Source organism: Gopherus flavomarginatus, chromosome 18, assembly GCF_025201925.1.
Source record: "Gopherus flavomarginatus isolate rGopFla2 chromosome 18, rGopFla2.mat.asm, whole genome shotgun sequence".
Taxonomy (NCBI): Eukaryota; Metazoa; Chordata; order Testudines; family Testudinidae; genus Gopherus; species Gopherus flavomarginatus.
This window is the reverse complement of record NC_066634.1, coordinates 1,197,999-1,221,740: the sequence shown is the minus strand read 5'-3', so window position 1 is coordinate 1,221,740 and position 23,742 is coordinate 1,197,999. Positions and strand designations below refer to the sequence as shown.

Below are 23,742 nucleotides of genomic sequence, written 5' to 3'. Positions count from 1 at the left end.
TATCTGGAAGGGGAGGTAGTCCCCCGGGGACATGGGGGGCCCCGGGGGAAAGGCTGTCTGGGAGGGGAAGTAGTCCCTGGGGGACATGCGGGGGCCCCGAGGGGGAGGCTATCTGGGAGGGGAAGTAGTCCCTGGGGGACATAGGGAAGGGGGGTGGAAGGATACCTGGAAGGGGAAGGGGAAGTAGTCCCCCAGGGACATGGGGGTCCCTGGGGGGAAGGCTGTCTGGGAGGGGAAGTAATCCCTGGGGGACATAGGGAAGGGGGGTGGAAGGATACCTGGAAGGGGAAGGGGAAGTAGTCCCCGGGGGACATGCGGGGGCCCCGGGGGGGGAGGCTATCTGGGAGGGGAAGTAGTCCCTGGGGGACATAGGGAAGGGGGGTGGAAGGATACCTGGAAGGGGAAGGGGAAGTAGTCCCCCAGGGACATGGGGGTCCCTGGGGGGAAGGTATCTGGGAGGGGAAGTAGTCCCTGGGGGACATAGGGAAGGGATGTGGAAGGATACCTGGAAGGGGAAGTAGTCCCCCAGGGACATGGGGGTCCCTGGGGGGAAGGTATCTGGGAGGGGAAGTAGTCCCTGGGGGACATAGGGAAGGGGGGTGGAAGGATATCTGGAAGGGGAGGTAGTCCCCCGGAGACATGGGGGGCCCCGGGGGAAAGGCTGTCTGGGAGGGGAAGTAGTCCCTGGGGGACATGCGGGGGCCCCGAGGGGGAGGCTATCTGGGAGGGGAAGTAGTCCCTGGGGGACATAGGGAAGGGGGGTGGAAGGATACCTGGAAGGGGAAGGGGAAGTAGTCCCCCGGGGACATGGGGGTCCCTGGGGGGAAGGCTGTCTGGGAGGGGAAGTAATCCCTGGGGGACATAGGGAAGGGGGGTGGAAGGATACCTGGAAGGGGAAGGGGAAGTAGTCCCCGGGGGACATGCGGGGGCCCCGGGGGGGAGGCTATCTGGGAGGGGAAGTAGTCCCTGGGGGACATAGGGAAGGGGGGTGGAAGGATACCTGGAAGGGGAAGGGGAAGTAGTCCCCCAGGGACATGGGGGTCCCTGGGGGGAAGGTATCTGGGAGGGGAAGTAGTCCCTGGGGGACATAGGGAAGGGATGTGGAAGGATACCTGGAAGGGGAAGTAGTCCCCCAGGGACATGGGGGTCCCTGGGGGGAAGGTATCTGGGAGGGGAAGTAGTCCCTGGGGGACATAGGGAAGGGGGGTGGAAGGATATCTGGAAGGGGAGGTAGTCCCCCGGAGACATGGGGGGCCCCGGGGGAAAGGCTGTCTGGGAGGGGAAGTAGTCCCTGGGGGACATGCGGGGGCTCCGAGGGGGAGGCTATCTGGGAGGGGAAGTAGTCCCTGGGGGACATAGGGAAGGGGGGTGGAAGGATACCTGGAAGGGGAAGGGGAAGTAGTCCCCCGGGGACATGGGGGTCCCTGGGGGGAAGGTATCTGGGAGGGGAAGTAGTCCCTGGGGGACATAGGGAAGGGGGGTGGAAGGATACCTGGAAGGGGAAGGGGAAGTAGTCCCCGGGGGACATGCGGGGGCCCCGGGGGGGAGGCTATCTGGGAGGGGAAGTAGTCCCTGGGGGACATAGGGAAGGGGGGTGGAAGGATACCTGGAAGGGGAAGGGGAGGTAGTCCCCCGGGGACATGGGGGTCCCTGGGGGGAAGGTATCTGGGAGGGGAAGTAGTCCCTGGGGGACATAGGGAAGGGGGTGGAAGGATATCTGGAAGGGGAGGTAGTCCCCCGGGGACATGGGGGGCCCCGGGGGAAAGGCTGTCTGGGAGGGGAAGTAGTCCCTGGGGGACATGCGGGGGCCCGAGGGGGAGGCTATCTGGGAGGGGAAGTAGTCCCTGGGGGACATAGGGAAGGGGGGTGGAAGGATACCTGGAAGGGGAAGGGGAAGTAGTCCCCCGGGGACATGGGGGTCCCTGGGGGGAAGGCTGTCTGGGAGGGGAAGTAATCCCTGGGGGACATGCGGGGGCCCCGGGGGGAAGGCTATCTGGGAGGGGAAGTAGTCCCTGGGGGACATAGGGAAGGGGGGTGGAAGGATACCTGGAAGGGGAAGGGGAAGTAGTCCCCCGGGGACATGGGGGCCCCCGGGGGGAAGGCTATCTGGGAGGGGGGGAAGGCTATCTGGGAGGGGAAGTAATCCCTGGGGGACATGCGGGGGCCCCGGGGGGGAGGCTATCTGGGAGGGGAAGTAGTCCCTGGGGGACATAGGGAAGGGGGGTGGAAGGATACCTGGAAGGGGAAGGGGAAGTAGTCCCCCAGGGACATGGGGGTCCCTGGGGGGAAGGTATCTGGGAGGGGAAGTAGTCCCTGGGGGACATAGGGAAGGGGGGTGGAAGGATACCTGGAAGGGGAGGGGGAAGTAGTCCCCCGGGGACATGGGGGGGCCCCGAGGGGGAGGCTATCTGGGAGGGGAAGTAGTCCCTGGCGGACATAGGGAAGGGGGGTGGAAGGATACCTGGAAGGGGAAGGGGAAGTAGTCCCCCGGGGACATGGGGGTCCCTGGGGGGAAGGTATCTGGGAGGGGAAGTAGTCCCTGGGGACATAGGGAAGGGGGGTGGAAGGATACCTGGAAGGGGAAGGGGAAGTAGTCCCCCAGGGACATGGGGGTCCCTGGGGGGAAGGTATCTGGGAGGGGAAGTAGTCCCTGGGGGACATAGGGAAGGGGGGTGGAAGGATATCTGGAAGGGGAGGTAGTCCCCCAGGGACATGGGGGGCCCCGGGGGAAAGGCTCTCTGGGAGGGGAAGTAGTCCCTGGGGGACATGCGGGGGCCCCGAGGGGGAGGCTATCTGGGAGGGGAAGTAGTCCCTGGGGGACATAGGGAAGGGGGGTGGAAGGATACCTGGAAGGGGAAGTGGAAGTAGTCCCCCAGGGACATGGGGGTCCCTGGGGGGAAGGTATCTGGGAGGGGAAGTAGTCCCTGGGGGACATAGGGAAGGGGGGTGGAAGGATATCTGGAAGGGGAGGTAGTCCCCCGGGGACATGGGGGACCCGGGGGAAAGGCTGTCTGGGAGGGGAAGTAGTCCCTGGGGGACATGCGGGGGCCCCGAGGGGGAGGCTATCTGGGAGGGGAAGTAGTCCCTGGGGGACATAGGGAAGGGGGGTGGAAGGATACCTGGAAGGGGAAGGGGAAGTAGTCCCCGGGGACATGGGGGTCCCTGGGGGGAAGGTATCTGGGAGGGGAAGTAGTCCCTGGGGGACATAGGGAAGGGGGGTGGAAGGATACCTGGAAGGGGAAGGGGAAGTAGTCCCCCGGGGACATGGGGGTCCCTGGGGGGAAGGTATCTGGGAGGGGAAGTAGTCCCTGGGGGACATAGGGAAGGGGGGTGGAAGGATACCTGGAAGGGGAAGGGGAAGTAGTCCCCGGGGGACATGCGGGGGCCCCGGGGGGGAGGCTATCTGGGAGGGGAAGTAGTCCCTGGGGGACATAGGGAAGGGGGGTGGAAGGATACCTGGAAGGGGAAGGGGAGGTAGTCCCCCGGGGACATGGGGGTCCCTGGGGGGAAGGTATCTGGGAGGGGAAGTAGTCCCTGGGGGACATAGGGAAGGGGGGTGGAAGGATATCTGGAAGGGGAGGTAGTCCCCCGGGGACATGGGGGGCCCCGGGGGAAAGGCTGTCTGGGAGGGGAAGTAGTCCCTGGGGGACATGCGGGGGCCCCGAGGGGGAGGCTATCTGGGAGGGGAAGTAGTCCCTGGGGGACATAGGGAAGGGGGGTGGAAGGATACCTGGAAGGGGAAGGGGAGGTAGTCCCCCGGGGACATGGGGGTCCCTGGGGGGAAGGTATCTGGGAGGGGAAGTAGTCCCTGGGGGACATAGGGAAGGGGGGTGGAAGGATACCTGGAAGGGGAAGGGGAGGTAGTCCCCCGGGGACATGGGGGTCCCTGGGGGGAAGGTATCTGGGAGGGGAAGTAGTCCCTGGGGGACATAGGGAAGGGGGGTGGAAGGATACCTGGAAGGGGAAGGGGAAGTAGTCCCCCGGGGACATGGGGGTCCCTGGGGGGAAGGTATCTGGGAGGGGAAGTAGTCCCTGGGGGACATAGGGAAGGGGGGTGGAAGGATACCTGGAAGGGGAAGGGGAAGTAGTCCCCCGGGGACATGGGGGGCCCCGGGGGGAAGGTGTCTGGGAGGGGAAGTAGTCCCTGGGGGACATAGGAAAGGGGGGTGGAAGGATACCTGGAAGGGGAAGTAGTCCCCCGGGGACATGGGGGGGCCCCGGGGGGAAGGTGTCTGGGAGGGGAAGTAGTCCCTGGGGGACATAGGGAAGGGGGTTGGAAGGATACCTGGAAGGGGAAGGGGAAGTAGTCCCCCGGGGACATGGGGGTCCCTGGGGGGAAGGTATCTGGGAGGGGAAGTAGTCCCTGGGGGACATAGGGAAGGGGGGTGGAAGGATATCTGGAAGGGGAGGTAGTCCCCCGGGGACATGGGGGGCCCCGGGGGAAAGGCTGTCTGGGAGGGGAAGTAGTCCCTGGGGGACATGCGGGGGCCCCGAGGGGGAGGCTATCTGGGAGGGGAAGTAGTCCCTGGGGGACATAGGGAAGGGGGGTGGAAGGATACCTGGAAGGGGAAGGGGAAGTAGTCCCCGGGGGACATGCGGGGGCCCCGGGGGGGAGGCTATCTGGGAGGGGAAGTAGTCCCTGGGGGACATAGGGAAGGGGGGTGGAAGGATACCTGGAAGGGGAAGGGGAGGTAGTCCCCCGGGGACATGGGGGTCCCTGGGGGGAAGGTATCTGGGAGGGGAAGTAGTCCCTGGGGGACATAGGGAAGGGGGGTGGAAGGATACCTGGAAGGGGAAGGGGAAGTAGTCCCCCGGGGACATGGGGGTCCCTGGGGGGAAGGTATCTGGGAGGGGAAGTAGTCCCTGGGGGACATAGGGAAGGGGGGTGGAAGGATACCTGGAAGGGGAAGGGGAAGTAGTCCCCCGGGGACATGGGGGTCCCTGGGGGGAAGGTATCTGGGAGGGGAAGTAGTCCCTGGGAGACATAGGGAAGGGGGGTGGAAGGATACCTGGAAGGGGAAGGGGAGGTAGTCCCCCGGGGACATGGGGGTCCCTGGGGGGAAGGTATCTGGGAGGGGAAGTAGTCCCTGGGGGACATAGGGAAGGGGGGTGGAAGGATACCTGGAAGGGGAAGGGGAGGTAGTCCCCCGGGGACATGGGGGTCCCTGGGGGGAAGGTATCTGGGAGGGGAAGTAGTCCCTGGGGGACATAGGGAAGGGGGGTGGAAGGATACCTGGAAGGGGAAGGGGAAGTAGTCCCCCGGGGACATGGGGGTCCCTGGGGGGACGGTATCTGGGAGGGGAAGTAGTCCCTGGGGGACATAGGGAAGGGGGGTGGAAGGATACCTGGAAGGGGAAGGGGAAGTAGTCCCCCGGGGACATGGGGGTCCCGGGGGGGAAGGTATCTGGGAGGGGAAGTAGTCCCTGGGGGACATAGGGAAGGGGGGTGGAAGGATACCTGGAAGGGGAAGGGGAAGTAGTCCCCCGGGGACATGGGGGTCCCTGGGGGGAAGGTATCTGGGAGGGGAAGTAGTCCCTGGGGGACATAGGGAAGGGGGGTGGAAGGATACCTGGAAGGGGAAGGGGAAGTAGTCCCCCGGGGACATGGGGGGCCTCGGGGGGAAGGTGTCTGGGAGGGGAAGTAGTCCCTGGGGGACATAGGGAAGGGGGGTGGAAGGATACCTGGAAGGGGAAGTAGTCCCCCGGGGACATGGGGGGCCCCGGGGGGAAGGTGTCTGGGAGGGGAAGTAGTCCCTGGGGGACATAGGGAAGGGGGGTGGAAGGATACCTGGAAGGGGAAGGGGAAGTAGTCCCCCGGGGACATGGGGGTCCCTGGGGGGAAGGTATCTTGGAGGGGAAGTAGTCCCTGGGGGACATAGGGAAGGGGGGTGGAAGGATACCTGGAAGGGGAAGGGGAAGTAGTCCCCCGGGGACATGGGGGGCCCCGGGGGGAAGGTGTCTGGGAGGGGAAGTAGTCCCTGGGGGACATAGGGAAGGGGGGTGGAAGGATACCTGGAAGGGGAAGGGGAGGTAGTCCCCCGGGGACATGGGGGTCCCTGGGGGAAAGGCTGTCTGGGAGGGGAAGTAATCCCTGGGGGACATGCGGGGGTCCCTGGGGGGAAGGTATCTGGGAGGGGAAGTAGTCCCTGGGGGACATAGGGAAGGGGGGTGGAAGGATACCTGGAAGGGGAAGGGGAGGTAGTCCCCCGGGGACATGGGGGTCCCTGGGGGAAAGGCTGTCTGGGAGGGGAAGTAGTCCCTGGGGGACATGCGGGGGTCCCTGGGGGGAAGGTATCTGGGAGGGGAAGTAGTCCCTGGGGGACATAGGGAAGGGGGGTGGAAGGATACCTGGAAGGGGAAGGGGAGGTAGTCCCCCGGGGACATGGGGGTCCCTGGGGGGAAGGTATCTGGGAGGGGAAGTAGTCCCTGGGGGACATAGGGAAGGGGGGTGGAAGGATACCTGGAAGGGGAAGGGGAAGTAGTCCCCCGGGGACATGGGGGGCCCCGGGGGGAAGGTGTCTGGGAGGGGAAGTAGTCCCTGGGGGACATAGGGAAGGGGGGTGGAAGGATACCTGGAAGGGGAAGGGGAGGTAGTCCCCCGGGGACATGGGGGCCCTGGGGGGAAGGTATCTGGGAGGGGAAGTAGTCCCTGGGGGACATAGGGAAGGGGGGTGGAAGGATACCTGGAAGGGGAAGGGGAAGTAGTCCCCCAGGGACATGGGGGCCCCGAGGGGGAAGGCTATCTGGGAGGGGGGGAAGGCTATCTGGGAGGGGGGAAAGGCTGTCTGGGAGGGGAAGTAGTCCCTGGGGGACATGCGGGGGCCCCGGGGGGAAGGTATCTGGGAGGGGAAGTAGTCCCTGGGGGACATAGGGAAGGGGGGTGGAAGGATACCTGGAAGGGGAAGGGGAAGTAGTCCCCCGGGGACATGGGGGGCCCGGGGGGAAGGTATCTGGAGGAGCAGTCAGTGGGGGGCCAGGAGGTGACCCCTCTCCTTGCCGCCCCACAGACCTGATGACGGAGATGACGGACTTGAGCGGGGAGCTGGAGGGCTCAGGGATCCCCTTCCTGGACTACGGCACCTACGCCCAGCGCGTTTTCTTCCCCGGCCAGGGGGGGGCGCCGGCGCGGCAGGGGGCCAAGCTGCCCGAGGGGCGCAGGGCCACCGTGGAGCAGGGCCTGGCCCAGCTCTCCAGCCTGCTCAACAGCAAGGCCTTCCTGCTGACGGTGAGAGCGGGGCTGGGGGGGCACTGAGTGGGGAGCTTTCCAGACTGCTCAACAGCAAGGCCTCTCCATAGTGAGAGTGGGGTTAGGGGGGTACATGGGGCAGGGGGCTATGGTGGTCCTGGGTACAGGAGCAGGGTGCACAGAGTCTATGGGGTACGTGGAGTGGGACTATAGAGGTCCAGGGTATGGAAGCAAGGGGCTGGGGGGTACAGGGAGTACAAGGGCAGAGGGATATTGGCGTACAGGGTACAGGGATTCTGGGGGTATGGAGGAAGGGGGCTGTGGAAGTACAGGGAGTACGGGGGTAGGGGGTTATTGGCGTACAAGGGAAGGGCTATGGGGGTACAGAGGCTATGGGGTACAGGTACTATGGAGTACAGGGAGTATGGGTGCAGGGGGCTATTGGGGCTGCGGTGCAGGGGGATATGGGGTACAGGGATATGGGAGAAGGGGGTTATTGGCTTACAGAGGCAGGGCTATGGGGGTACAGGGATTCTGGGGGACAGGCAGGGGGCTATGGAGTACAGGGGGCAGGGCTATGGAGGTACAGGGGCTATGGGGGTACAGGGAGTATGGGGGGCAGGGCTATGGGGGTTCAGGGATTATGGGGGATGGGCAGGGTGTTATGGAGGTACAGGGAGTATGGGGGAAGGGCTATGGGGTACAGGGATTATAGGGGATGGGCAGGGTGTTATAGAGGTACAGGGAGTATGGGGGCAGGGCTATGGAGGTACAGGGAGTATGGGGGATGGGCAGGGGCTTATAGGGGTTCAGGGGGCTATGGGGTACAGGGAGTATGGGGACAAGGGGTTATTGGCATATGGGCAGGGCTATGGGGGACAGTCGGGGCTATGAGGGACCTGGTGGGTGGGGGGACGGCACAATGCTGCCCGAGGGAGCGACAGGGCGTTTGGGGGACCAGGCACAGCCCTGGGCATGCGGGGGGGGGCACCCCCCCCATGCTGACCCCCCTCCTGGCCCCACAGCTGATCCACACACTGGAGGGGCAGGCGTCATTCTCGCGGCAGGACCGGTGCCAGGCGGCCTCGCTGCTGGCGCTGGCGCTGCACGGGCGGCTGGAGTACCTGACCGACGTCATGCAGAGCCTGCTGGGCGAGCTGGCGCAGCGCCACGTGGCACGCAACCCCAAGCTTATGCTGCGCAGGTCAGCCCCGCACCCCCCTCGACACTGCCGGGGCGCCCCCCAGGCCAGCTCAGCATAAGGGGGCAGAGAGAGTGCCCCTGGCTAGTGGGGAAAATACCAGAGCCCCTGAGCACCCAGCCCTGCGGGCAGAGCGCCCCGATCGCCCGGCCTCGTGGGCAGAGCCCCCCGTTCGCCCAGTCCCCGCAGGCAGAACCCCCGATCGCCCAGTGACATGGGCAGGGCCCCCCGATCGCCCAGTCCCTGAGGGCAGGGCCCCCCGATCGCCCAGTGACATGGACAGTGCTCCCTGATTGTCCAGTCCCCGCAGGCAGAGCCCCCCGATCGCCCGGCCCCGCGGGCAGATCCCCCGATCACCCAGTGACATGGGCAGGGCCCCCTGATTGTCCAGTCCCTGAGGGCAGGGCCCCCCGATCGCCCAGTGACATGGACAGTGCTCCCTGATTGTCCAGTCCCCGCAGGCAGAGCCCCCCGATCGCCCGGCCCCGCGGGCAGAGCCCCCGATCACCCAGTGACATGGGCAGGGCCCCCTGATTGTCCAGTCCCTGAGGGCAGGGCCCCCCGATCGCCCAGTCGCTGCGGGCAGAGCCCCCGATCGCCCGGCCCTGCGGGCAGCGCCCCTGATCGCCCAGTGACATGGGCAGTGCTCCTTGATTGTCCAGTCCCCGCGAGCAGAGCCCCCCGATCGCCCAGTGACATGAGCAATGCTCCCCGATTGTCCAGTCCCCGCGGGCAGAGCCCCTCGATCGCCCAGTGACATGGGCAGTGCTCCCCGATTGTCCAGTCCCCGCGGGCAGAGCCCCCCGATTGCCCAGTGACATGGGCAGTGCTCCCCGATTGTCCAGTCCCCGCGGGCAGAGCCCCCCGATCGCCCAGTGATATGGGCAGTGCTCCCTGATTGTCCAGTCCCCGTGGGCAGAGCCCCCCATCGCCCGGCCCCGTGGGCAGCGCCCCTGATCGCCCAGTGACATGGGCAGTGCTCCCTGATTGCCCGGCCCCGCGGGCAGAGCCGCCCGATCGCCCAGTGACATGGGCAGTGCTTCCCGATTGTCCAGTACCCGCGGGCATAGCCCCCTGATGATCCGGCCCCGCGTGCAGAGCCCCCCGATCGCCCAGTGACATGGGCAGAGCCCCCCGATCGCCCAGTGACATGGGCAGAGCCCCCCGAGCGCCCAGTACCCGTGGGCAGAGCCCCCCCGATGGCCCAGCCCCATGGGCAGAGGCCCCCCCCGATCGCCCAGTGACATGGGCAGTGCTCCCCGATTGTCCAGTACCCGCGGGCATAGCCCCCTGATGATCTGGCCCCGCGTGCAGAGCCTGCCAGTCGCCCAGTGACATGGGCAGAGCCCCCCGAGCGCCCAGTACCCGTGGGCAGAGCCCCCCCGATGGCCCAGCCCCATGGGCAGAGGCCCCCCCCGATCGCCCAATGACATGGGCAGTGCTCCCCGAGCGCCCAGTCCTCGCGGGCAGAGCCCCCCCGATCGCCCAGTGACATGGGCATTGCTCCCCGAGCACCCAGTCCTCGTGGGCAGAGCCCCGCCCGATCGCCCAGTGACATGGGCAGTGCTCCCCGAGCGCCCAGTCCTCGCGGGCAGAGCCCCCCGATCGCCCAGTGACATGGGCAGAGCCCCCTGATCGCCTGGCCTCGCGGGCAGAGCCCCCCGATCGCCCAGTGACATGGGCAGTGCTCCCCGAGCGCCCAGTCCTCGCGGGCAGTGCTCCCCGATCGCCCAGTGACATGGGCAGTGCTCCCCGAGCGCCCAGTCCTCGCGGGCAGTGCTCCCCGATCGCCCAGTGACATGGGCAGTGCTCCCCGATCGCCCAGTGACATGGGCAGTGCTCCCCAAATGTCCAGTCCCGCGGGCAGAGCCCCCTGATCGTCCAGTGACATGGGCAGAGCCCCCCGATTGCCCAGTCCCCACAGGCAGAGCCACCGATCACCTGGCCCCGTGGGCCGTGCCCCCCGATCGCCCAGCTCCCATGGGCAGAGCCCCCCGATCACCTGGCCCCATAGGCAGAGCCCCTGATCACCCAGTGACATGACCAGAGCCCCCCGATTCTCTGGCCCCGTGGGCAGAGCCCCCCAATCACCTGGTCCTGCTGGCAGAGCCCCCCAATCACCCAGTGACTTGGGCAGAGCCCCCCGTTTGCCTGGCCCCGCGGGCAGAGCCCCCTGATTGCCCAGCCTGGGAATGCGGCTATTTCCCGCTGATGGGAGAACCAGCCATGGTGTGATTGGCACCAGCCCAGAGAGCTGCTGACACCACGAGGGGCACCCGACGAACCCCTGGGGGGCGCTAGGTCCAGCCCGGCCCCTTCTCCTGACACCCTGGCACTGGAGGGAAACGGGAGAGGAGGGGCTGGTTCGTTGCCATTGGAACCTGCCCACCGGGGGTTCAGCGGAGGATTGGGCGGGAGGTAGATGGGGCTGCACTAGGGGAGGGGAATGGAGCGGGGGGGCAGGAAGGTGCCCGTGGGGTGAGCAGGGTCTGCGGGCGTCTCACAGCAAACCCCACTGAATCCCTGCACCCCACAGGACGGAGACCATGGTGGAAAAGCTGCTGACTAACTGGATGTCTATCTGCATGTACTCCTACCTCCGGGTGAGTGCCCGGACGCCGGGGTCCTGTCCCAGCGGGGGGTGAGAGCAGGGGGGCGGGGAGCCAGGACTCCTGGTTCTCTGAGGGGAGAGGGCTCTGGGGGGTGAGAGCAGGGGGGCGGGGAGCCAGGACTCCTGGGTTCTCTGAGAAGGGAGAGGGCTCTGGGGGGTTAGAGCAGGGGGGCGGGGGGCCAGGACTCCTGGGTTCTCTGAGAGGCAAGAGGGCTCTGGGGGGTTAGAGCAGGGGGGCTGGGAGACAAGACTCCTGGGTTCTCTGAGAGGGGAGAGGGCTCTGGGGGGTGAGAGCAGGGGGGCGGGGAGCCAGGACTCCTGGGTTCTCTGAGAGGGGAGAGGGCTCTGGGGGGTTAGAGCAGGGGGGCTGGGGGCCAGGACTCCTGGGTTCTCTGAGAGGCGAGAGGGCTCTGGGGGGTTAGAGCAGGGGGGCTGGGAGACAAGACTCCTGGGTTCTCTGAGAGGGGAGAGGGCTCTGGGGGGTGAGAGCAGGGGGGCGGGGAGCCAGGACTCCTGGGTTCTCTGGGAGGGGTGAGGTCTGGGGGGTGAGAGCGGGAAGGCCTGGGGGCCAGGACTCCTGGGTTCTCTGAGAGGGCAGAGGGGACTGGGGGGGTTAGAGCAGGGGGGCAGGGAGCCAGGACTCCTGGGTTCTCTGGGGAGAGAGTGGTCTGGGCAGCCAGAGTGGGAGGAGGCTGTGGCCCCGGACGCCTGGGTCCCACCCTCTGTGTCTCCCCAGGAGGTGGCAGGCGAACCCCTGTACCTGCTGTTCCGGGCCATCAAGTCGCAGGTGGACAAGGGGCCGGTGGATGCGGTGACGGGCCAGGCCAAGCGGACGCTGAGCGACGGGCGCCTGCTGCGGGAGGACGTGCCCGTCCGGCCCCTGACGCTGAGCGTGCTGCTGCGGGGGGCGCCGGGGGGCGCTGGGGGGCAGCGGGTGCCCGCCCGCGTCCTCGACACCGACACCATCAGCCAGGTCAAGGAGAAGATCCTGGACCAGGTCTACAGGGGAGTGCCCTTCTCCCAGCGCCCCCCAGCCCACATGCTGGACCTGGGTGAGGGGGCAGGGCAGGTCTGTGGGGCAGGGCCTCTCCCAGCGCCCCCCGGCCCACATGCTGGACCTGGGTGAGGGGGCGGGGCAAGTCTGTGGGGCAGGGCCTCTCCCAGCGCCCCCGGCCCACATGCTGGACCTGGGTGAGGGGGCAGGGCAGGTCTGTGGGGCAGGGCCTCTCCCAGCACCCACCGGCCTGCATGCTGGACCTGGGTGAGGGGGCGGGGCAAGTCTGTGGGGCAGGGCCTCTCCCAGCGCCCCCGGCCCACATGCTGGACCTGGGTGAGGGGGCAGGGCAGGTCTGTGGGGCAGGGCCTCTCCCAGCACCCACCGGCCTGCATGCTGGACCTGGGTGAGGGGGCGGGGCAAGTCTGTGGGGCAGGGCCTCTCCCAGCGCCCCCCGGCCCACATGCTGGACCTGGGTGAGGGGGCAGGGCAGGTCTGTGGGGCAGGGCCTCTCCCAGCACCCACCGGCCTGCATGCTGGACCTGGGTGGAGGGTTGGAGCAGGTCTATGGGGCAGGACCTCTCCCAGCACCCCCGGCCCGCATGCTGGACCTGGGTGAGGGGGTGGGGCAGGTCTGTGTGGGGCAAGGCCTCTCCCAGCACCCCACGCCTTGTGTATGGTTTGCGGTAGGGGCAGTGTGCACATGGGGAGGGGCTGGGGGGCAGAGGGGCCCCTCTCACACCGTGTCCCTGTCGCCCCCCCAGAGTGGCGCTCGGGCGTGGCTGGTCACCTGACCCTGTCTGACCAGGACCTGACGTCCGTCACCCACAACGGGTGGAAGAGACTCAACACCCTGCAGCACTACAAGGTGAGGGTCCCGGTCGCCTGGGTTCCCTCCTCGACTCTGGGTGGGGTCTGGGGGTGGGGACTCTGGGCTCCCAGACCCCTGGGTTCCCTTCTCAGCTCTGGGTGGGGAGTGGGGTCTCGGGTCGTGGACGCCTGGGTTCCCTCCCTGGCTCTGGGTGGGGGATGGGGTCTGGGGGTGGGGACTTGGGGTCCCAGACCCCTGGGTTCCCTCCCTGGCTCTGGGTGGGGGTTGGGGTCTCAGGTCGCGGACGCCTGGATTCCCTCCCCGGCTCTGGGTGGGGGTTGGGGTCTGAGGTCGCGGACGCCTGGGTTCCCTCCCCAGCTCTGGGTGGGGAGTGGGGTCTGGGGTCGCGGACGCCTGGGTTCCCTCCCCGGCTCTGGGTGGGGTCTGCGGGTGGGGACTTGGGGTCCCAGACCCCTGGGTTCCCTCCCCGGCTCTGGGTGGGGGGTGGGGTCTGGGGTCGCGGACGCCTGGGTTCCCTCCCCGGCTCTGGGTGGGGGGTGGGGTCTGAGGTCGCGGACGCCTGGGTTCCCTCCCTGGCTCTGGGTGGGGGGTGGGGTCTCAGGTCGGGGACGCCTGGGTTCCCTCCCCGGCTCTGGGTGGGGAGTGGGGTCTGGGGTCGCGGACGCCTGGGTTCCTTCCCCGGCTCTGGGTGGGGAGTGGGGTCTGGGGTCGCGGACGCCTGGGTTCCCTCCCCGGCTCTGGGTGGGGGGTGGGGTCTGGGGGTGGGGACTTGGGTTCCCAGACCCCTGGGTTCCCTCCCCGGCTCTGGGTGGGGAGTGGGGTCTGGGGTCGCGGACGCCTGGGTTCCCTCCCCGGCTCTGAGTGGGGGGTGGGATCTGGGGGTGGGGACTCGGGGGTCCCAGACCCCTGGGTTCCCTCCCCGGCTCTGGGTGGGGAGTGGGGTCTGGGGTCGCGGACGCCTGGGTTCCCTCCCCGGCTCTGAGTGGGAGGTGGGGTCTGGGGGTGGGGACTCGGGGGTCCCAGACCCCTGGGTTCCCTCCCCGGCTCTGGGTGGGGGGTGGGGTCTGGGGTCGCGGACGCCTGGGTTCCCTCCCCGGCTCTGGGTGGGGGGTGGGGTCTGGGGGTGGGGACTTGGGGTCCCAGACCCCTGGGTTCCCTCCCCGGCTCTGGGTGGGGGGTGGGGTCTGGCGGTGGGGACTCGGGGGTCCCAGACCCCTGGGTTCCCTCCCCGGCTCTAGGTGGGGGGTGGGGTCTCAGGTCGCGGACGCCTGGGTTCCCTCCCCGGCTCTTTTCTCCCCCAGGTTCCGGACGGCGCAACAGTCGGGCTGATCCCACGGCTCCAGAACGACGTCCCGCAGACCCCCAACCAGAGCTTCCTCTCCGGGGAGAGTGAGTGACCCCCCCGCTGTGGAGATGGCGCAGGCCTGCTGGCCCACACTTGGAGTCCTGGCCATGATCCTGGACTGAACCAAGGGGAGCATGGGGGTGGTGGAGGGAATTTCAGATTGAAACATGGGGGAGGAATATGTGGCGGTGGGACCTTGGACTGAACCAAGGGAGGAAGCCAGGGGGTTGGATCTGGGGGGCCTTGGACAGACCCAAGGGGAGAGAAATCCAGGGGGGATCCAGACTAACCACACCCCCGCAGACACCCCAATGCTGGAGGATGGTGAGGAGGGGGGGCTGCGTCTCTGGCACCTGGTGAAGCCGACGGAGGAGCCAGAGGCCGCAAAGCAGCAACAGCGCCGTAGCAGCCTGCGGGAGCGACCCACGGCCATCCCCGAGATCTACCTCACCCGCCTCCTCTCCGTCAAGGTGAGACCCCCCTCAGACCCCCCCCCGCCCTGGCCATCCCCGAGAGCTACCTCACCCGCCTGCTCCCCGTCAAGGTGAGACCCCCCCTCAGATCCCCCCGCCCTGGCCATCCCCGAGATCTACCTCACCCACCTGCTCCCCGTCAAGGTGAGACCCCCCCTCAGACCCCCCCCGTCCTGGCCATCCCCGAGATCTACCTCACCCACCTCCTCTCCATCAAGGTGAGACCCCCCTCAGAGCCCCCCGCCCTGGCCATCCCCGAGATCTACCTCACCCGCCTGCTCCCCGTCAAGGTGAGACCCCCCCTCAGACCCCTCCGCCCTGGCCATCCCCGAGATCTACCTCACCCGCCTCCTCTCCATCAAGGTGAGACCCCCCTCAGACCCCCCCCGCCCTGGCCATCCCCGAGATCTACCTCACCCGCCTGCTCCCCGGCAAGGTGAGACCCCCCCTCAGACCCCCCTGCCCTGGCCATCCCCGAGATCTACCTCACCCGCCTGCTCCCCGGCAAGGTGAGACCCCCCCTCAGACCCCCCCGCCCTGGCCATCCCCGAGATCTACCTCACCCGCCTGCTCCCCGGCAAGGTGAGACCCCCCCTCAGACCCCCCTGCCCTGGCCATCCCCGAGATCTACCTCACCCGCCTGCTCCCCGTCAAGGTGAGACCCCCCCTCAGACCCCTCCGCCCTGGCCATCCCCGAGATCTACCTCACCCGCCTCCTCTCCATCAAGGTGAGACCCCCCTCAGACCCCCCCGCCCTGGCCATCCCCGAGATCTACCTCACCCGCCTGCTCCCCGGCAAGGTGAGACCCCCCCTCAGACCCCCCCGCCCTGGCCATCCCCGAGATCTACCTCACCCACCTCCTCTCCATCAAGGTGAGACCCCCCTCAGAGCCCCCCGCCCTGGCCATCCCCGAGATCTACCTCACCCGCCTGCTCCCCGTCAAGGTGAGACCCCCCTCAGACCCCCCCGCCCTGGCCATCCCCGAGATCTACCTCACCCGCCTGCTCTCCATCAAGGTGAGACCCCCCCTCAGACCCCCCCGCCCTGGCCATCCCCGAGATCTACCTCACCCGCCTGCTCCCCGTCAAGGTGAGACCCCCCCTCAGACCCCCCTGCCCTGGCCATCCCCGAGATCTACCTCACCCGCCTGCTCCCCGTCAAGGTGAGACCCCCCCTCAGACCCCCCTGCCCTGGCCATCCCCGAGATCTACCTCACCCGCCTGCTCCCCGTCAAGGTGAGACCCCCGTCAGACCCCCCCCCGCCCTGGCCATCCCCGAGATCTACCTCACCCGCCTGCTCCCCATCAAGGTGAGACCCCCCTCAGACCCCCCCCCGCCCTGGCCATCCCCGAGATCTACCTCACCCGCCTGCTCCCCGTCAAGGTGAGACCCCCCTCAGACCCCCCCACCCTGGCCATCCCCGAGATCTACCTCACCCGCCTGCTCCCCGTCAAGGTGAGACCCCCCCTCAGACCCCCCTGCCCTGGCCATCCCCGAGATCTACCTCACCCGCCTGCTCCCCGTCAAGGTGAGACCCCCCTCAGACCCCCCTGCCCTGGCCATCCCCGAGATCTACCTCACCCGCCTGCTCCCCGTCAAGGTGAGACCCCCCCTCAGACCCCCCCGCCCTGGCCATCCCCGAGATCTACCTCACCTGCCTGCTCCCCATCAAGGTGAGACCCCCCTCAGACCCCCCCGCCCTGGCCATCCCCGAGATCTACCTCACCCGCCTGCTCCCCGGCAAGGTGAGACCCCCCCCCAGACCCCCCCGCCCTGGCCATCCCCGAGATCTACCTCACCCGCCTGCTCCCCATCAAGGTGAGACCCCCCTCAGACCCCCCCGCCCTGGCCATCCCCGAGATCTACCTCACCCGCCTGCTCCCCGGCAAGGTGAGACCCCCCTCAGACCCCCCCGCCCTGGCCATCCCCGAGATCTACCTCACCCGCCTGCTCCCCGTCAAGGTGAGACCCCCCTCAGACCCCCCCGCCCTGGCCATCCCCGAGATCTACCTCACCTGCCTGCTCCCCGTCAAGGTGAGACCCCCCTCAGACCCCCCCGCCCTGGCCATCCCCGAGATCTACCTCACCCGCCTGCTCCCCGTCAAGGTGAGACCCCCCTCAGACCCCCCCGCCCTGGCCATCCCCGAGATCTACCTCACCCGCCTGCTCCCCGTCAAGGTGAGACCCCCCTCAGACCCCCCACCCCCCGCCCTGGCCATCCCCGAGATCTACCTCACCCGCCTGCTCCCCGTCAAGGTGAGACCCCCCCTCAGACCCCCCCGCCCTGGCCATCCCCGAGATCTACCTCACCTGCCTGCTCCCCATCAAGGTGAGACCCCCCTCAGACCCCCCCCCCCTGGCCATCCCCGAGATCTACCTCACCCGCCTGCTCCCCGGCAAGGTGAGACCCCCCTCAGACCCCCCCGCCCTGGCCATCCCCGAGATCTACCTCACCTGCCTGCTCCCCGTCAAGGTGAGACCCCCCTCAGACCCCCCCGCCCTGGCCATCCCCGAGATCTACCTCACCTGCCTGCTCCCCGTCAAGGTGAGACCCCCCTCAGACCCCCCCGCCCTGGCCATCCCCGAGATCTACCTCACCTGCCTGCTCCCTGTCAAGGTGAGACCCCCCCTCAGACCCCCCACCCCCCGCTGACCCCCCTGGGGTGCCCACAGGGGACACTGCAGAAGTTCGTGGAGGATGCGCTCCAGGCCGTGCTGAGTGTGGGCCGCCCGGTCCCTGTGGCTGTCAAGTTCCTCTTCGACCTGCTGGACGAGCTGGCCGCCCGGCATGGGGTCAGCGAGCCCGAGACCCTGCACATCTGGAAGACCAACAGGTGCGGGGGCCACAATGGGGCAAGGCCCTGGTCATGGGGGCGGAACTGGGGACAGCACTGGGGAACCGTGGGGGCTGGGGGGAGCAGGGCGTTGGGGGGCTGGGGAACCTGGGGGGCTGGGGGGAGCAGGGCGTTGGGGGGCTGGGGAACCATGGGGGCCGGGTAGCTGGGGGGAGCAGGGCGTTGGGGGGCTGAGGAACCTGGGGGGCTGGGGGGAGCAGGGCGTTGGGGGGCTGGGGAACCTTGGGGGCCGGGTAGCTGGGGGGAGCAGGGCATTGGGGGGCTGGGGAACCATGGGGGCTGGGGGGCTGGGGGGAGCAGGGCGTTGGGGGGCTGGGGGACCATGGGGGCCAGGGAGCTGGGGGGAGCAGGGCGTTGGCGGGCTGGGGAACCGTGGGGGCTGTGGGGTTGTGGGGAGCAGGGCGTTGGGGGGCTGGGGAACCGTGGGGGCCGGGGGGCTGGGGGAAGCAGGGCGTTGGGGGGCTGGGGAACTGTGGGGGCCGGAGGGCTGGGGGGAGCAGGGCGTTGGGGGGCTGGGGGACCGTGGCGGCCGGGGCGCTGCGGGGAGCAGGGCGTTGGGGGGCTGGGGAACCGTGGGGGCTGGGGGGCTGCGGGGAGCAGGGCATTGGGTGGCTGGGGGACCGTGGGGGCTGGGGAGCTGGGGAACCGTGGCTGCTGGGGGGCTGCAGGGAGCAGGGCGTTGGGGGGCTGGGGGACCGTGGGGGCTGGGGAGCTGGGGAACCGTGGCTGCTGGGGGGCTGCAGGGAGCAGGGCATTGGGTGGCTGGGGAACTGTGGGGGCCGGGGAGCTGGGGGGAGCAGGGCGTTGGGGAGCTGGGGGGGCCGGGGAGCTGGGGGGAGCAGGGCGTTGGGGGTCTGGGGAGCTGGGGGGAGCAGGGCGTTGGGGGGCTGGGGGACCGTGGCGGCCGGGGCGCTGCGGGGAGCAGGGCGTTGGGGGGCTGGGGAACCGTGGGGGCTGGGGGGCTGCGGGGAGCAGGGCGTTGGGGGGCTGGGGGACCGTGGGGGCTGGGGAGCTGGGGAACCGTGGCTGCTGGGGGGCTGCAGGGAGCAGGGCATTGGGTGGCTGGGGAACTGTGGGGGCCGGGGAGCTGGGGGGAGCAGGGCGTTGGGGAGCTGGGGGGGCCGGGGAGCTGGGGGGAGCAGGGCGTTGGGGGTCTGGGGAGCTGGGGGGAGCAGGGCGTTGGGGGGCTGGGGAACCGTGGGGGCCGGGGAGCTGGGGGGAGCAGGGCGTTGGGGGTCTGGGGAGCTGGGGGGAGCAGGGCGTTGGGGGGCTGGGGAACCGTGGGGGCTGGGGAGCTGGGGGGAGCAGGGCGTTCGGGGGCTGGGGAATCATGGGGGCTGCGGGGAGCAGGGCGTTGGGGGGCTGGGGGACCGTGGGGGCCGGGGAGCTGGGGAACCGTGGCGGCTGGGGGGCTGCGGGGAGCAGGGCGTTGGGGCGCTGGGGGACCGTGGGGGCTGGGGGGCTGTGGGGAGCAGGGCATTGGGGGGCTGGGGAACCGTGGGGGCTGGGGGGCTGCGGGGAGCAGGGCGTTGGGGCGCTGGGGGACCGTGGGGGCTGGGGGGCTGCGGGGAGCAGGGCGTTGGGGGGCTGGGGGACCGTGGGGGCTGGGGGGCTGGGGAACCGTGGCGGCTCGGGGGCTGCGGGGAGCAGGGCGTTGGGGAGCTGGGGAACCGTGGGGGCTGGGGGGCTGCGGGGAGCAGGGCGTTGGGGGGCTGGGGAACCGTGGGGGCCGGGGAGCTGGGGGGAGCAGGGCGTTGGGGGTCTGGGGAGCTGGGGGGAGCAGGGCGTTGGGGGGCTGGGGAACCGTGGGGGCCGGGGAGCTGGGGAACCGTGGGGGCTGGGGAGCTGGGGGGAGCAGGGCGTTCGGGGGCTGGGGAATCATGGGGGCTGCGGGGAGCAGGGCGTTGGGGGGCTGGGGGACCGTGGGGGCCGGGGAGCTGGGGAACCGTGGCGGCTGGGGGGCTGCGGGGAGCAGGGCGTTGGGGCGCTGGGGGACCGTGGGGGCTGGGGGGCTGCGGGGAGCAGGGCGTTGGGGGGCTGGGGGACCGTGGGGGCTGGGGGGCTGGGGAACCGTGGCGGCTCGGGGGCTGCGGGGAGCAGGGCGTTGGGGAGCTGGGGAACCGTGGGGGCTGGGGGGCTGCGGGGAGCAGGGCGTTGGGGGGCTGGGGAACTGTGGGGGCTGGGGGGCTGCGGGGAGCAGGGCGTTGGGGAGCTGGGGGACCGTGGGGGCTGGGGGGCTGCGGGGAGCAGGGCGTTGGGGGGCTGGGGAACCGTGGCGGCTGGGGGGCTGCGGGGAGCAGGGCGTTGGGGAGCTGGGGAACCGTGGCGGCTGGGGGGCTGCGGGGAGCAGGGCGTTGGGGGGCTGGGGAACCGTGGGGGCTGGGGGGCTGCGGGGAGCAGGGCGTTGGGGGGCTGGGGAACCGTGGGGGCTGGGGGGCTGCGGGGAGCAGGGCGTTGGGGGGCTGGGGAACCGTGGGGGCCGGGGGGCTGCGGGGAGCAGGGCGTTGGGGGGCTGGGGCCTGCGCCCCACGTCTCACCCCGCCCCGCCCCCAGCCTGCTGCTGCGGTTCTGGGTGGGCGTCGTGCGGAACCCCCAGCTGCTGTTCGACGTGCGGGTGCCAGACAACGTGGACGCCGCCCTGAGCGTCATCGGCCAGACCCTGATCGACGCCTGCACCCCTGGCCAGCACAGCGTGGGGCGGGTGAGGACCCCGGCGTCCGGGACAGCCCCTGGCCCTCCCCCCAGAGACCCCGGTGTCAGGGACAGCCCCAGCCCTTCCCCCCCAGATCTAGGACAGCCCCTGCCCCTCCCCCCGCAGAGACCCTGGTGTCCTCGACAGCCCCCGTCCCTCCCACTGCAGAGACCCTGGTGTCTGGGATAGCCCCCTGCCTCCCCCCATCTCATGGCCCCTTCCCCCCCCATGGGGCCCTGCCTCCCCCCATCTCATGGCCCCTCTCCCCCCCATGGGACCCTGCCCCCCATCTCATGGCCCCTCTCCCCCCCCCCGTGGGGCCCTGCCTCCCCCCGTCTCATGGCCCCTCTCCCCCCCCCGTGGGACCCTGCCCCCCATCTCATGGCCTCCCCCCCCGTGGGGCCCTGCCTCCCCCCGTCTCATGGCCCCTCTCCCCCCCCGTGGGACCCTGCCCCCCATCTCATGGCCTCTCCCCCCCCCGGGACCCTGCCCCCCGTCTCATGGCCCCTCTCCCCCCAGGACTCGCCTGTGAACAAGCTGCTCTACGCCCGCGAGATCCCGCGCTACAAGGAGCTGGTGGAGAAGTGAGTGGGGGCTGGGGGGCCAGGACGCCTGGGTTCGCTCCCGGTGCAGCCCTGCTCTCGGGGTGCCTGAGGCCCTGTGATGATGCGGTTCTGGCAGGACCCAACTGAGGTGCCAATTCAAGACCAATTGTCATGGAGTCAGGGCCCGGCCCCCCTCTTCCTGGGATCCCCGGGACTCAGCCAGCCAGTAACACAGCAGGGTTGTTGGGCAGTAGGAACGCAGGCTACAGCAGAGCGGGTGGGTACAGCCAGGACCCCGCAGGCAAGTCCTTCGGCGCGGGGGGGGGGCGGGCAGGGAGCTTAGACCCCAGCTTGGGGTCCCCTGCACTGCACCCCCCAGCCCAAACTGAAACCAAAACTGCCTCCAGCCTCTCTGTCCCCCTCCCCTCTGCCCCTCCTCCCTTTGTTCAGTCTGGGGCAGGTGTGAATTATCTCAACGCCCCCCCCCCCTCAGGTTACAGCTCAGGGAGATTCTGCCCATCCTCAATATATCCCCCCTGCAACCTTCCCGGGTCCAACCCGCCCGCTCCCTGCTCCTGGCTCCCTCACACCAATGGCTTAACACAGGCCAGTTACGGCCCCAGGCTGGGCTTTCTCCACCGCTACGGCACCGACCAGCCAGACCCAGAGGACTTTGGTCTCACCCCCCCGGCTAACCACGAGTCCCTCAGACACTCCAGTCTCCCAGTGCCCCCACCTGCGCCACTCGGCAGGGGATGGATGGGTATGAAACCCAACACCCCAGTAAAGGACCACGGTTCTCTCGATCCCAAAGAATCAGGCCCCAGACACAGGTCAATACACACATCAGATCTTACCCCCAATCCCGCTGGTGCCAACCCTCTAGAATCTAAAATCGAAAGGTTTAGTCATAAAAGGGAAAAGATCCAAACGGGAGCTAGAATTGGTGACATGGAATCAGTTCCATCCAGTGATGGCAGAGTCCTTGGGTCAGGCTTGTAGCTATGACGGAGGAGCCTGCAGGTTCAGATCCCGTCCCTGGAACATGCCCCGCTGGGACGGGTCGTTCAGTCCTTTGTTCAGAGCTTCAGTTCGTAGCAAAGTCCCCAGAGCTCAGGGGCAGGATTGAGGACCAGGTGGAGACGAGGCCTCGGCCTTTTCTAGGCTTTTCCAGGTGTAAGAACCTCTTTGTTCTCACTGTGGAAAATTACAGCAATGTGGAGCCTGGGGTCACCTGGGCCAGGCCCTGCACTTGGCTGAGTCACAAGGCGGATCTGCCTCCTCGCCATGGGTCAGTTGCAGCTGATGGGCCGTAACGGGCTCCCAAGCTGGCCAGACCGAGCTGACCCCAACTCGTCTGGGGTGTCACCCCGAGGCACAGCCCGAGTGTGAAGCACAGACAGGACAGAGACGATATTCACAACTTCCACTACAAAATGACACGTGCACCCGGGCAGCACAATCCTACCCAGCACCCCGCAACCTGGCCTAGACACCGCAGCTCACCCCCTGCACATGCGATTTGCTGCCACGACAGGACCTAGCTTGCACCCGTGTTCTAGATGGTCCCAGATTATCTCAGTAACGTCACAGCCCACCCAGCTCATCGGCCTCTCTCCCGCCCAGGTACTACGCGGAGATTCGCCAGGCCCCCCCGGCCACCTACCAGGAGCTGAACTCGGCCTTCACCGAGCTGTCCAGGGTAGGGCCCCCCGGCGCCCCCCTCCCGACCCACAGCCCCCCCCAGTGACCCCTCCCGCCCAGGTACTACGCGGAGATTCGCCAGGCCCCCCCGGCCACCTACCAGGAGCTGAACTCAGCCCTCACCGAGCTGTCCAGGGTAGGGCCCCTTGGCGCCCCCCTCCTGACCCACAGCCCCCCCCAGTGACCTCTCCCACCCAGGTACTACGCGGAGATTCGCCAGGCCCCCCCGGCCACCTACCAGGAGCTGAACTCAGCCTTCACCGAGCTGTCCAGGGTAGGGCCCCTTGGCGCCCCCCTCCTGACCCACAGCCCCCCCCAGTGACCTCTCCCACCCAGGTACTACGCGGAGATTCGCCAGGCCCCCCCGGCCACCTACCAGGAGCTGAACTCGGCCCTTACCGAGCTGTCCAGGGTAGGGCCCCTTGGCGCCCCCCTCCTGACCCACAGCCTCCCCCCGGTGACCCCTCCCGCCCAAGTACTATGCGGACATTCACCAGGCCCCCCCGGCCACCTACCAGGAGCTGAACTCGGCCCTCACCGAGCTGTCCAGGGTAGGGCCCTCCAGCGCCCCTCTCCTGACCCACAGCCCCCATCCCGGCACCCCCTTCTGACCCACAGCCCCCCAGTGCCCCTTGCTCCTGACCCACAGCCCCCCAGCGCCCTCTCCCAACCCTCAGCTGCCCCCAGGGCCCCTCGCTGCTGACCCGCAGTCCCCACCAGTCCCGTCTCTCCCCACTGCAGAAATACTCCTCGGACATGGACTGCTCAGCAGCACTGCAGGAGCTGTACGGCTACATCAAGAAGTACTACGACCAGGTAGGGGGCAGGCCATGGGGCAGGGGGCACCGTGGGGGGCGCCATGGGGCAGCGGTGACCCCCCCACTGTGTGTTGCAGATCATCAGCGCCCTAGAGGAGGACCCTGTGGGGCAGAAGATGCAGCTGGCCTGTCGGCTGCAGCAGATCGCGGCCCTGGTGGAAAACCAAGTCACTGCCCTGTGACTGGCCCCACGCCTACGCCACGGATCCCCCAGTTCCCACCCCACGTCGGCCCAGCTGCTCCCCCCAACCTCCCCAGATCTCAGGGATTCCCCCAGTGCCTTAGGCAAAGCTGCAAAGGGGGTTCACCCCCCGAAGCCCTTCGGGGTCCCCCTAGCTCCTGTCGGTAGAGCTGTACGTCTGCCCTAGCTGCCTTCAGCCCTCCTGGGGGCGGGGGGGGGCTGTGAGCTGCCCCCGACCCCCCCCGAGACTCTGGGGTGCAGGAGCCCCCTTCCTTCAGGCCTGGGGTCCCCCAGGCAAGTAGTGC

General features: G+C 68.8%; 1 protein-coding gene across 6 annotated transcripts in view; it reads left to right on the top strand.

Annotated features, from left to right (window-relative positions):
• The window catches only part of PLXNB3 (plexin B3), a 56,800-nt gene extending 33,352 nt beyond the window's left edge, over nucleotides 1-23,448 (top strand). For 3 of the 6 annotated variants that reach the window (XM_050927178.1, XM_050927181.1, XM_050927177.1), the window contains 13 exons: nucleotides 7,007-7,224; nucleotides 8,211-8,389; nucleotides 10,923-10,989; nucleotides 11,734-12,049; nucleotides 12,756-12,859; nucleotides 14,125-14,212; nucleotides 14,472-14,638; nucleotides 17,316-17,476; nucleotides 20,051-20,198; nucleotides 20,709-20,773; nucleotides 22,361-22,436; nucleotides 23,180-23,254; nucleotides 23,334-23,448. In XM_050927178.1, the coding sequence (XP_050783135.1) occupies nucleotides 7,007-7,224; nucleotides 8,211-8,389; nucleotides 10,923-10,989; nucleotides 11,734-12,049; nucleotides 12,756-12,859; nucleotides 14,125-14,212; nucleotides 14,472-14,638; nucleotides 17,316-17,476; nucleotides 20,051-20,198; nucleotides 20,709-20,773; nucleotides 22,361-22,436; nucleotides 23,180-23,254; nucleotides 23,334-23,438 (1,769 nt within the window). In that variant the 3' untranslated portion in view covers nucleotides 23,439-23,448. Of the gene's footprint in view, nucleotides 1-7,006; nucleotides 7,225-8,210; nucleotides 8,390-10,922; nucleotides 10,990-11,733; nucleotides 12,050-12,755; nucleotides 12,860-14,124; nucleotides 14,213-14,471; nucleotides 14,639-17,315; nucleotides 17,477-20,050; nucleotides 20,199-20,708; nucleotides 20,774-22,360; nucleotides 22,437-22,498; nucleotides 22,575-22,636; nucleotides 22,713-22,774; nucleotides 22,851-23,179; nucleotides 23,255-23,333 lie in introns of all 6 variants that reach the window. The other 3 variants (XM_050927180.1, XM_050927179.1, XM_050927176.1) reach the window with 3 other exon arrangements.
• Nucleotides 23,449-23,742: the final 294 nt, after the last annotated feature.